Genomic DNA, 13,966 nt, shown 5'->3' on the forward strand with positions numbered 1-13,966 from the left:
AAGTTTGTATATCAGAACCACAAAGAATGGTTTCTGTCCTATTTTGGGTGGACAAGGAAGCCCCCAGGTTTATTCCTTCTAGTAAATGTCCATTTTTGAAATAGAGAAATCTTTCTGTAATTAAAAAAATGCAAAGGAAGAAAATACTTTTCTGATATATTTTTAAAAAGGTTATTATTTTATATAGCCTTCTTTCATTGGTTAAATCAGCTATGAAAATATGCATTAGTGAAACAGACGCAAAATCGCTTTGAAATGACCAATGTGGCCAAATAATACAGAAAAGAAAACATTCTGTTCAGACATTTGGCAATATGATTGAAGGGATATTTGGTAAATCTGGCAAAGGCAGTCCTGCCGGTGCCAGGATCCTGCAGTTACAGCTGAGTCTTTTTGCATCAGGTAATTTTTTTTTTCCTTTTGGTAGTCCATATGAGGAAAAGTTAATATACGGCACAGTTAATATCTGTATTTTTGCTTTTCAAATTTCCTTGGAAACACCAACAGGCAAACAAGCAAACAAATGCAAAACACTTCAAGTGTTGATTTCTCTCCTTCTGGCCAATGGAATGTTGGTTTTGGAAGAAAATTATGTATATATGACTGAAACAGATTGTGAGCAGATCGCATTCCATGCGCTGGGAAGGTCTCAACAGAGTACAGTCACTGTAGCCTCCCTACTAAAGAGTCTGTTGCCCCAAAACCAAACACTGAGCAGGTGTAAAATCATTCTTGGTCATTTCCTTCAGTAGCTGTGATGTGTGGCTGACTTTACACCAAGTACAAGCTCAGCAGCTGTGGACTGTGTTCTCTAATGAAAGCACACCTTTGAAACGGAGGTGAAAGGATGTGAAGGATTTGCACATGGACTTTCTTCCTTTTACTCAACATCCTCCTTGCACAGCATTCATCCAAAACGACAGTCATCCTGGGGGTGCTCCCCAAGTATGTGTTAGTGAGCGGTATATTTAGGAGTGCAACAGCGGAGATTATGGAGAACATCCTTGGCAAATTATCTAGCTGGCATCTGAAAAACACTTTTTTGTGTGCAACAGTGTTCATTCTAAACCAAAATGAAACTAAACTGCAGTGAAAAATAGCAGAGACCAATTTGCAATTATCCATATTAATATAACACGACAATAGTCTGCTTTGTGTATTTCAAGGTCTGTACTGAGCAAGTGGCAAAGCACTCAATTAAGGATAATATTAGTAGAATGGAACCCATTTTTCTCCCCATCATTAAAATAAATCATGCAAAACACTTACATTTGCAAGTTTTACCATTTCCCTCCATCCCACTGGGGCAAATTCCACATGCATATGATCCAAAGGTATTCATACAAGACACTCCAGGAAAACAAAGACTGTCTTCACATTCATTCCTGTCTTCCTGACAAGTAAGCCCTGTGGCAAAACAAAGGGGAGGTTAATAATCAGGAAAGATTCCCTGTTTATTCCTCAGCTCAAATGCTGAAGCAGGCTAAGGCTTACTTCTCAGCTGTAAACTCATTACAGGGTATGTCACTCATGTTAGAGCCAAATTCCCCACTGTCTCACTTAAACCTGCTTTTATCGCACTGTTTATTACTGTTGTTATTGGCACCAGAAGTGCTGAACTTGAGACTACTGCTCATAGAAAACTGTGCATGTTAAATAAATTATTTCCCCTGCATTTCACACTTCTGCTGCTGGTTTTGTTGTCTTGTTTATGGGAGATCTTTACCATATACTGAAGAAGCCACTGAAAGTCACCATTTTGGCTTTAGGACATGGAAAGCCATGTACTGACCTATTGTGGTTTTCATTTCTGTGTGAACCTCACATCACTAATGGCTTATTGTGAACCAGCCTGACAGAGTCTGGCTGAAAGGAAACCTTATCAAATTATCAGATTTTTTTAAAACCCATTTTTTTTCTATTTAAAATTGAAATTTGAAGAAACATTCTGAAAACATCTCTGAGCCACAGCGCGGGTATACAGAAGGTAAGCTGCTCGAGGCTCTGAACCCCAAACAATGTGTCCTGACTCTTGCTGATTTTGGAAATAGGGTTTTCAAAAGACCTTTGAAGCAATTGATACGCAGATTCACAACTCTGGATGATTTAATAATAATTAATAATAATAGGACTTCACCTATAGGGGAAGGTGACCCAAAAGTTAAAATTACTGCCTGAACAGCAAATGATGCAGAGTAATCACATATTATGTTGTTAAAAACTCCCTCAGGTTTCAGGTATGCATGCTGCTGTCTCTGTGCACTTTGGAAAACTTGCTTGGCTGTTGCTGGTTACCAGAATCCACAGCCCTGACAGCAGGCTGGAAACTAGCCCGTATCACTTCTATTAAGGGATGCCCTTTGCTCCTTGTAGGAATACCCAAGGAGACTGGGACATCTCCTGGAGAGTCCAGGTACCTGCTTCAGGACAAATGACAAGGTACGGAAAGGTTTGCTCTATATCAGATATCCAGCTTTATTATGAAAGAAGATCTAAAAGTAAAATAATATTTTTTTTCTTCAAAAAAAGAAATTTGTCATAGTGGAATGAATTACAGGATCATGAAAACAGAGCATTATTATTCATCTCCTACAACATAATCTCTCATCACTTCAGCATTTCAGATAGCTTCTACTACTCCTTTCAAGTTAAAATAGCATCTCCATGTTAAAATCTGAAATTGAAGTCTGTATTGATTGAGCTGCCTAAAAAAGCTAGTGACATCACCTTCTCATGTGTGCTTTGTCTTGTGGGAAAAAAAGAACAGCAGCACGAAAGCCATATGCCTTTTCTGGTGCCATCTTAAGCTAAATTGTTCTGGTTTCGCATGCTTCTTCCTTCTTTCATTTAAGCTGGACATCACATAGCATTGCGGGGCTTAACATACTTTTCTTCCTCCCTTGTTACATTTTGGATTACTATTTCTTTTATATAATTCAATTAGCACATTCTTAGCATCAGGCTGCTTTTCTCTCATATTGTTTTCTGATGATGCATTGGGAAATTATTAGACATCACATCACGGAAAATATTGAATGAGTTACCCTCTGATTAGATTAGTAATTACTTTCTTTCTCTAAGTATCATATAAAGACTAAACATGATACCATAGACAGTTAAAGCAGGAACGAGGTTCCCAGTTTCAGTAACAACAGACCCTCTTATCTCAGTCCCCTCTCCTCCCTTCTACATGCTCTATTTTTGCTGCAAGGGGCTGGCTTTAACATCTCAAAGACAAGAGAATCAGAAAAAACAACATAAGTAACAAGCTAAATTTTAAAATTCAGTCATTTAATTGGTTTTTAGCATAAAGGTGGAACTATGCAAGCACTTTTTTTCCCTCAGAGAAATTTGATTTTAAATAGTATCTGATCAATTTGGGCATAATGCTAACCTAGCTGAGTCCAAGGACAAATGTTTACGAAGTCTGAAACTTGGCTGAAGGTTGCTGAAGCAGCAGCAGCAACGGACAGAAAACTGTCTGCACCGAGAAGTGTCAGTGGTGTTTTTGCACGACCTCCGGTGCACTGCAGCACAAGGGAGTCTCATTCTCTTGGTGCTGCTACGGTACAAATAAACGTAATAGGAATAAAAAATCTTCAGGTTGCAATGTTGAAACACCTGTTTCTGTGCCAGCTCTATTTCTCCATCCCTGCATGGGAAATTGCCTGAGATGATAAAGTCCTTTTATGCCTTGAGAGCAGCTGACCACCTGCAGATGCAGAGAAAGACTTTTTGCCTGTGCTCATGTTAAGCTGACTGCAAGGCACAGGCAGTCTCCTCCAGGGACTCTAGAGTTGTTACAAACCATGAACAAATCTTGGGGGTTTCTTCAGTTTCCTGAAAAGTAAGATGAAATTAATTTCATATTCCTATCCACCCCCCAGTTTTATATTAATCGCTGGCATTAGGGGAAAGAAAGAATGGTCTTGTGATTGAGATCAAGTTTTCAAGGAGCTGGGTTCTCAGATGGGTGATGTTCTTGCTTTCAGTGGCCAAACGAAGAAACAACAGGAATTCTTGTTATCTTGTTAACAATGTCAAGGAAAACTGAATGAGCTTTGAACACTCGATGAGATAAATGCTTATAAGTCTCTGCAGAAATGCAAAGTAGTAATAATTCTGGAGTCATCCTTCTCCCTGGTTTTCCAGTGGGTTCTCTCCCTGCCTTGCTCCTGTTCCTGCATCGTACCCTTACATTGCCTGAGATACACCGGTGCAGCTGACTGGGTACTGCTTGGCAGCACAGTGTTCCCTGTGCTGCTGCTTCTTTTGCCGTGGTGTTGGGAAGCTCTCAAAAGAGTTAATTTTTTCGTTTCCACTACCTGTTCACTATAATTTGTAAAGATTTGATGGTGAAGTGGTGCTGTCGTTGAGCAGTATAGTGTTGCCTTCTCATTAGATTATTGATGGTTTTCTGGGGAATTGAGGCATAAACACACCATCAAGGATGAGCTTTTATTGTTGTCACAGAACCTGCCCTGAAGTAAAATCATCTACTTCCCAGCTGGCTTTCAGCTCCACTTGCTTATAATTTTTCACCTGCTATTAAAACTTTGAGATGTATTCCTCTTTCACTCAACCATATCTTTTTTTTTCTGTTGTTTGTGTTTAGCATTTTGGGCTAGGGAAAAACAGCAGAACCCGTGCACTTTTATTTAAGTTGGCAAGAATTAAGGGTTCGGTCTACCTGGTGTTTCCCGGCCATCAAGGTGTCCTGTGCCCTTGTCTCTATAGTCAGCTGTATGTTGCCTTTAAGTGCGTTGTTTTCAGTGGTAGATATTGAATTCTTTAGTGTTTGTGTAAGAATGAGGGACACATTTCAGAATATGCTCCACGTGAATTTATAAACAATGTGTTGTAATTATGGTAGTCTATTTTATATGGAATAATAGAGCTTGATTTCACTCCATGTGCAATAGCCCGTAAAGTGAGGACAGCAGTGTGAAACTGGTGAAGATCAAACAACAGGAGCAGATCTACTGAAGTTATTAACTCATAGAATTATATTGTTTTTTATTCATCGACTCCATCCCCTTACAGGCAATAACTACTTATTCTCATTGTAGATCTCCAGTGTTTACCCCAACACAGCCTAAAAGGTTCGCAAATTTCCCTGTGCTCATAGGAATGTTATTTCCAGGGGGATTCAAGACATTCTGTGTATGATTGTTTGGTTTGGGTTTGGTTGGTATTTTGATCAAACTTTCCTTTTCTAACTTTATTCTCCATACTTAGGCTTGTGCGTTCTTGCATCGGTAGAGTCCCAGTGGCACAGACACTTTGGACAGCAGCAGGTTTTATCTATTTGGTTGCATTACCTGGCGTCGATACTGTCACAGATCTTTTAGGCCATTTTTCTGAACTTCCACATCTGAATAATTTTTAGCATTTCTGCTGGAATTTTATAGTTAAAGAAATCTGGACTTGCAGTCCCACATGACCAAAGCAAAGAAGGTTTCATGAACTGATGAGAGGCAGAAAGGGTACCTTGCTGCCTGCATGAGCCCTTTGTGCAAAAACTGTTCATTGCTCTTGTATAAAATTTAGTTTCTTCTACATATATACACTAAACAGTAATAATTATGTGCATTTGATGTTACTTCTACATTTTTCAAACCTATAGCACAGCACAGCAGCCAACATTATGGGTCTCATGAATTCATTCATGCTTCTGTATGTGAACAGAGTAGTGTTTGGGATGGGTTCAGTGACTGAAATCTGAGCTCAGCCTAAGGTGTTTTTTTCTTAGTCTGCTTTTGAAACGGTTCTGGTCCAAGAGGTGCTCTAACACAGATTCAGTTAGCACGTTTCACTTGCGGGAGGCTAACTTGACTCTGACAAGAACAGACAGTAATGCAATGTCTTTACTTTCCTATTGACTACACAGCAGCCTGGCTGAGAGGGGGTTGTTTTAACTGCACCTTTGCAAAGCAAAGCAAGTGACAGGTTTAGAAATCCTGTTCAGGTCCTGCATGTTCAGCTCTGCCTCGTACCTCCTGACGATCTAAACTGGAAATGAAAAGACAACGTCTGTGCAACTCCAGGAGAAGGTGAGTTTAGGCCAATGTGAAAATCTGTTATGTTGGAAGCGAGTGGTGTTATGAGCAGCTGGGGTGTGGGTCCCAGCTTGGAGGAGGTGGTGGGCGCTCTATGAGACTCAACAGTGACTTGGCTCAGCCAAACTCCAGCAACTAAATGGGGCAGAGTCTAACAGCTGCCTCTGCTGTTTCCAGTCTGCAGAGCATGGGGCCGTCATCGTCCCGTGCTGTCACAAGTGCTTTTTCATGTGTGTGAATCATTCACAGACATCCTGAGTGCAGTGAAGCTGACTGTAAATTGCTTGATAGGTACACACATGTTCTCTCCTGATCCGTGTTACGTATTAGGTGCTTCTCGTTCTCCTCACACTTCAGGTCTTTACTCCATTCCTGTTTGCATCATGTGTCTTGCATCCACCTCTGGCATCATTGCATTTTGTTCTCCAACTCCTCCTATTTGTGCTTTTCATTCTGCTTTACTAACAGAATCTTTTTTTGGTGATGTGATCATTCATCTTCCTTTCATCTTTTAAAATCATATTTTGGCCAGCCCTGAACAGTTTGAAAGGTTAGATTTTGTTCTACCACCATGCCTGACAACCAGATACACTTGTGGTCTTCTAATGTTTAAATTTAGTGAAGTTTCAAGTGGGACTAAAGGACAATTTGTTTTTGCATGTTTTTCATATCTACTTCTCCTTCCTAGACATAGAAGAATCATTCATTCCCAGTTCTTATGTTGGCTTGATTTAGTCAAATTCTGTGGAGTGCAAAAGGGTGGTGGATCTTTGCCTATTCTCTCTTTCACTCAGTCTTCTCCTCACTCATCTCATGGATGGACAGATCCATGAGAAATAAGGAGGTGGAAACTGAGATCAGGGAGGAGATCAGCCCTCCCTGAGTGATGTTTCAGGACCACAGAGCCTTAGGTCATTTTTCCTTCCTTGATCATGGATAATTAGATAGCTGGGTTTGCACATTTTCTATCTGTCTAAAGCTGAGCCATGGGAGCAGAAGAGGAGGCTTATGTCTTGACAGATGCTTGTGGTCATGCTGGACTCAAAAAATCCTGTTGCACAACATGTCTTCAGTTAAATCAGAGATGGAAACAGTGAGGTGTTACCTCCCAAGCCAGGGGGACATTTACAAAAGTAGCTATCCACACTGTCCACGCATGTTCCACTGCCACAGGGGTTGGATTTGCAGTCATTAATATCTTCCTGGCAAAATTCCCCATCAAATCCATTTGGACATAAGCACAGGTATTCACCAAGGCCTGGAGGGAATTTAATATTAGTAACACATGTTCCACCATTGAGGCAGCTGCAGGGCTTCACTCCAACCTGAGGAAAGCAAAAGGGAGTCATGATAAGATTCCTCCAAATAATCACATCTGAGAGGTATATTGTTACCCTTTAGGAAGGGACAGATTTGCAGTGCAAACATGTTATCTTATTTATGGTTATTTTTTCTAACCATTCTCCTTTGTCTAGATAGATGGTCTCACATTCAGCATACTTATTTATTTGACTGAAAGCTTGACTTTAAAGGGATATTTCTCTTCATCATTTAGGGGCGCATTCTAACTTCTTACCAGAAAAAAATAAATCCTGTTTTCTATAACAGCAGTTTTTACATAGTATCTAAGGGCAAAATTTGTTCCTTATTCTTCAAAGAAGAAATGAAAAATCTTTTCTCTTTGCCTGCCTGCTTTCCTTACAGTTTCACACAACAAACAGCTCCCAGGCAGGAACATGACTGTGGCATTCCTTTGCTGGTCTCTCTCTTCAGGGAAGAGAGGTCCCTACTTGTATTTCACCTGCATACAAGAACAGCATTCCGACAGATTCAAACCTCTGTATTATCTCACCTAGTTAAACATAGGTCTGGTTTGAAATGTTTCCATTAAAACTGTATTTAGACTCTAGTTTCCCCTTTGCTTGTGGGTTCAGCAAATTGATATTTTTTATGATAGTGGTTTGAATGAGTTAAAATAGGGATCTTTAGGAATGACAGTCTTTCCTTACAAAACTGTTCTTATGTCAGGAGTCTGCATCCCACTTTATTAGCTCGTCCTATCCCAGGATTAATGTTAGGCTATACAATAAAGACAAAGCAATGCACCAGCTCTGCCAAGAAACTTAAAGTGTGGAGTAATGACATAAGAGCAAGACATCCGCTAAAAATATCATTGAGAATGAGTTATAATCTCCCTTTTATAGCTAAAACTTGGTCTTTTATGTTATATGCTTTTTTTCTGCAATCCAAATGCAGAATGTGAATTTTAAAGCAGATTAATGAACCATTAAAAGGCTCTGCAAGAGTGTTCTTTGAAATCAATAACACTCTCTCTTGTTCCTTGTATATATAGTTTCTATGGTCTCAGAGATATTTAATCCATTAATGATCATTATTGCTGTGCTGGATAATATACACTTATGAGGAAATAGCTGAAGTCTTCGTTTTCGAGACAGAAACAAATTATTAGCTATAATGACAATTGCACCAAAGCAATGGCATGATAAACAGGTTTGTTTTGTTTTTTTCTTTTAAAGTGTTCATTTCCTTACCTCAATAGAGTATCTGCTCTGTGCATTGCATTCATCTGACACAGTGAATTCAAAGGTCTGCATTTCTTCTGAATCAACTTTCCAGATAAGAAGGCCAGCAGGAGAGAGCCTGGCATCCTGTGGCCCAGACTCTAAGACGAAGAGCACAGCTGACCCTTCGGGATCCACTGCTATTAACTGGTAAACAAAATTCTCACCAATAAATGTCAGCAGCTGGCTGGAGGGGGCCTGGAACACAGGAGGCAGGTTGTCTAAACAGCAAAAATGAAACCAAGATTACAAAAGTTCCAGTTTCTCCCATGTAAAGTTTCACAGCGTGGGTCTCTCTAGGACTGCTCTCAGGGAAAGGTACAGAATGTACCCCGAGAGTGACAGAGGAAGCGATTTAGATGTTAGAGGCAGCACATGGCTTCACCCAAAAGTACACCTTTTTCATCCTCTATTTTTCATGCCATATACTGAACATTTCTCCTATACTGAACTTTGATTACTTTTGGTGTTAGCTGAGACATGGGAGGAGATCAGACATGACTTCTGTAACCTCCCACTGGTCCCCCAATTCTTAATTGTATTTCTAATACTTACAGATAGATTTTCATTCTATCTACCACTCTGTCATCTATCCATTTAAATATAAGTAAACTCAATTTTATAATTATGAATGACAAATGAATTGGGTGGGCAGCTCCAGGGGGAAGGGGACGACGACGACTTTTGTGTAATTCTTCCATTGAATAGACTCTCCTGTCTTTACACGTGAGTAGTAATTAAGCCTGAGCAGTTTGTCTGAATTCAGTTGCACATTTCATGAGGAATAAAGGTCTTTTCAGTGCCAGCAGAAGTACGTCAGTGATGCTGAGACTGTCTGTCCCCCGTGAAGTAGTGCATATCATGTCACCATTGGCATTGCTTTTTCTAGTGGTGCTGTTTACATTCAGTATTTCCTTAATGAAGAAAAAAGCCTAAATATACAAGGCTATTTTACAATAGAAGACAAACGCTACTTGAAGATACTTACAATATAAATAGGTAAGGAGGACAAGGTAGAGAAAAATATTGCATTCTTTAATTAGTAACCAAGGAAAAGTAAGATCGGATGAGTACCCTGAGGTGACAGCAGCTCTGTTGCAGGGCCAGGAATTTTGTCTCCATGTCCTAAGCCTCCTCAGTCTCAAGCCATCCTTCCTCTTAAACCAGCAGTACAAATTGACATGTATTGATATTTAAAGGAATCTTCTCACAATGTCATTTGGCTGTAGTTATGTTTAACTTAAAGTACATTTCTAATACTGAGGATTAATTTCAACCCACGCTCTAAAATTATAAACCATATATGAGTTCTCATAAGGACTGCATGTGTCCTTGCATTATGCTTGTGGGAAGCCATCATTATGGGTTTTTTTGTGGTGCATATCCTTTTATCAAACTTTGCTTTCCATAACATGTCTCATATTATGCAATTATTTAAATGTGTCTCCCCACTCATTGCTGCTGTGCTATCAAGAGCTTTCTAAAATGCTTGTCCAGCAGATTGTCCTGGCATAACTGTTGAAAGCTTCCATCTATTAATTTACCTTTTATTTCCCAGACACTCAAACCATGGAGCCCATAAAAGTTGTGCCCAAAGTAACCAATGAAATATTGATGCTGGGTATGCATTTACAGATAAACACAAAGGTGTTAACTGGATGGAGGGTAACGAGAAGTTGTAGACACAAAATAACATAAAATCAGATATTCTGAAAGTAGTTTGTGATGAAGGGTGTTTCATTCCCCAGAGATCTCCTTGCCATCCAGTGTGTATATATATCTCTCTACACTCTCCCAAATAATGCAAACTTTTAAAAAGTTTTTTGCAATTTTGAAAACAAGTCTGAAAAAACATTTCATTTCAGTATTTTAAAATTTCATAATTAAAAAAATGTGAACAGTGATCTGTTTCAGATTTCCCAAACCACTTCTAGCTTTATAAGTTCCAAAACAAACGCACTTTTCCCCTTTTAAGCCATTTTCTGAATTTTAAAATCAAACTGTCTTGGTATGAGTATTGATATGGTATGAGTCTGTCTATATAGCAATCGGGGTCAGCTCATCCCTAGAAATGTTGCTGCTGTGGCTGACACGATGGAATGATGGAAAGGGAGCAAAGTTGGGGAGTCACAGATGATTTCTCTCATTAGATTAAACTATATCCCTATATATATATATAACCAAATACATAGGTTATATAACCTATATAACCAAACCTAAAAAGGTATGGTTTTTTCCTTTCAGGTGTACAAGCTCTTTTTCAGGTCTGGCTTTCCCATAGGCATTTTAATTACTCATCCAAGTAACATTCAATGGGATTTTTAGTTGGTCAACACTTGGGATGGATCTTCCTACAACTCTTCCTGATGGAGGGGTTTAAATTCCAAAAGCCGGATCTTTTAGGACATAACTAGAGGTGGAAGTTTTTAAATAGAGAAAATTCAAGGTGGCTATCGTGGAATAGGGATTAAAAGGACTCATGAACAACTCTCTCCCTTCTTATTGTGTTCTTGCTTCCAAAATTGTTTTCAGACTACTTGTGGCTTCTTGTGTTGCTGGAAACTGTTGGGTCCTTTCTGGTCCTTCTCAAGGGCCTTTCTGTCACCTTGGAGGAGAGCGTGTCTGCTCACCGCTCTCCTCAGCAGTGTCTCCACTGGAGCTATGTGCTCCAGCCACTGTGATACAGCTCTCGCCGTTTCTGCTGCCATACCTTGCACTCTCTAGGAGCCTCTGTCCCTGAGCATCCCCAGCTGTTCCCCAAGGACAAGAGCAATCTTCCTCTCCTTCCAGAAGGGTCCTGCTGACCTAGTCACCCTAAAGGAATATAAAACTGCAAACAAACAAAGCAAACTGGTCCTGTCACTCACATACCTTTCTGTAATTTGCTTGTGTTTACAGAACCTAAAAGTGCAGAGAAACTATTTCTAGAGCCAACACATGAATCTACATAAAAGCAGTAATATAATCGTCATATTGACCAGATTCAAATATGCTCATGTAGGTGGGGAGATGTGCTGTGAGGATAATGCTGTGAGAAACATGTGTTATCCCTAAAGCATGCAGTAAGTAATGGCTGTCATTTACTTACATTACATTTCAAAAGCTCTGTTTGAAATCTGGAATTTACACTGGGGATGTAGCCATGAAAAAGCTATGATTAAGTCCTCAGCATTCAGGAGGTGCTTCAAAAGGCAGCCCCCTCCATGACCCCTGCCACCACAGCTGCAGAAGGAGCCTTTAGGTTCCGCAGCAGTGGAGGTAATGAGTGGCTGATCCCTGTCACTTAGACTCCCTGCCAAGCCAAGGTGTTTTGTGTGGCATTTCATAGGATTTGGCTCAGGGAAAGCAAACAGTTCTTCCAGGTATCAAAAATATACACTAGCGGTTTAAAAACAGTGTTTTCCCCAAAATTAGTCCCTTAAAGATTGGTACCTGCAAGATGATGAGAGAGGTATTTAGGGTCCATCACCTTTAGCTGACAGACTTGGGCACTGTGTGGGGCACTGGCATATCAAATGTTCATTTTCAGGTTTTTCTAATTTGAGATTTGTCAGGTTTCAGCCGGAACAAGACACATGCCCAGATGCACAGAGCATGCAGTGGAATACTGTCTATTTCTGGTCAGTCTGCATTTCTGGTGCACCCAGTTGTTCCCAGTGCAAACTGTCCAGTCCATGCTCACTAAGCAAGATGGATTCATGTTAGTCAAATGAAGGAGCAAAGTATTTCATAGACCGAGTCACAAATTTCCAGAGAAGTGTTTTTAAATCTTAGAAAAAAATGTCTTACTTTCATTAATAGACCAGGTGAACTTAGAAATGCCAGGTTCACAGAGAAGACAAGGACTGGTAGGGCTTGACTCTCCTTCGCCGTAGCAAAGTCCATCTATATTGCAAGTATTCTCCTGCCAAAAAAAGGGAGATAAAAATGGGTGGAAGTTCGAGGCAAGGAAAAAAGAAATGAGATAGATAAGAAATTAGCAGTTAATGTTCTGGAATAAGCAGAAGCTCGCTTGTCTCTTGAAACAGTAAAATGGTAGCAAAAAACCGCTAGTACTTTCTCCTGACAGGGAGAAAACAAGACATGTAGGTTTTCCAGTTTCAGTTTGAGATCCTTGTGGCTTTGAATGTTTTAGCTTAGAAAACATGTGATATTGCTTGTCATAAGTGACTGCAACAGAATATGATTTTTTTTCAGCAGGCGTTTTTCCATCTCCCTTCCCTCGAACGCACATCGCTTTTCAGAGGCTGATGTGTGCCCTGGTACTGGCCCTGCGGTTTCTGCCCACTGCTTCATTAGTTTCTCAAAGTTCTTTTCCAAAGTATATTAGTGAGTACTTTAAATAATACTGCTTTAAGATTAATGGGTAAGGTAGAGAAACAAAAAGGACTCTCATAATTGCCCTGACATGATAGCATGTGGCAGACCTTCAACATTAAAATCTGGATGTTAATTAGATTTTATTACATTGTTTTCAAAGGCTTGATGTTCTGATGAAAAAGATGAGGGTTTTTTCTGATGTGATAGCATGGTACAGAATGGGATCCATAAAAGGACACAGATTGTGAAATGGCCTGGTATAAAATGTCCCCTAATTGAAACATTTTTTTTGTCCCCTTTTCTGAATGCAATTTAGATATTCTGAAGTAATGTTATAAGAGGGGTAATTAGAACGTGATCTGATGCAGTTGGAAGCCGAGTTCAAATAGTCCCTTGAAGCATCTTAGGATAGAGATTGTTACAGTCCCTGGAGACCACCAGCGCATGGAGGGAACGCACGTATTTGTGAGTTTTGAAAATGTAGGAGCAAGGAAAGCCTTCGACAAAAAAACCCCACACTAGCTTTAATTGAAATGGCTCAGACACAATTATTTTAATCTGAAATTTAAGTGGTTTGGCTGTACCGGGCCGGTGCTGCGGGCGCTGCTGCGGGCGCTGCCCCCGGGCGGGAGGGAGCCCGGGCCCGCCGGCTCCCAGCCGGGCCCGCCGCTGGCCGCGGCCGAAGCCCCCGGCACGGCAGGGGACAGCGGGAGAAGCCGGCACCGCCCCGGCGGGACGGGAGAGAGGAGCGAGGCCCCGGCAGCGGAGCGGCCCCGCGGCACCCGGGCCGGGGCGGGCGGCGGCGGGGGGGGCTCCCGGCGCCGGAGCGGAGCCGCCCCCGGGCCCGCGGGCAGCCCCCGGCCGGGCGGGCCGTGCCCCGGGGCCCGCGGAGCCCCGCCGGGAGCGGCCGTGAGGAGCCCTCCCGGGGCGGGGGCCGGGGGGGACGAGCCCCCCGGGGGGCCGGGGGTGTTCCTGGCCGCCCCGCCGGGCCGGGCCCGGGGCGGG

General features: G+C 41.3%; 1 protein-coding gene across 1 annotated transcript in view; it reads right to left on the reverse strand.

Moving 5' to 3' along the window:
- Positions 1 to 13,966, reverse strand: part of LOC102057892 (von Willebrand factor D and EGF domain-containing protein-like) — a 185,830-nt gene that overhangs the window by 65,774 nt on the left and 106,090 nt on the right. Inside the window, exons 15-18 of the mRNA XM_014285420.3 lie at positions 12,431 to 12,545; positions 8,612 to 8,862; positions 7,165 to 7,384; positions 1,270 to 1,407 (exon numbers count right to left, since the gene is read on the reverse strand). Coding sequence (XP_014140895.2) covers positions 1,270 to 1,407; positions 7,165 to 7,384; positions 8,612 to 8,862; positions 12,431 to 12,545 — 724 coding nt within the window. The remainder of the gene's footprint in view (positions 1 to 1,269; positions 1,408 to 7,164; positions 7,385 to 8,611; positions 8,863 to 12,430; positions 12,546 to 13,966) is intronic.

Source organism: Falco cherrug, chromosome 8 (assembly GCF_023634085.1).
Source record: "Falco cherrug isolate bFalChe1 chromosome 8, bFalChe1.pri, whole genome shotgun sequence".
Lineage (NCBI taxonomy): Eukaryota > Metazoa > Chordata > Aves > Falconiformes > Falconidae > Falco > Falco cherrug.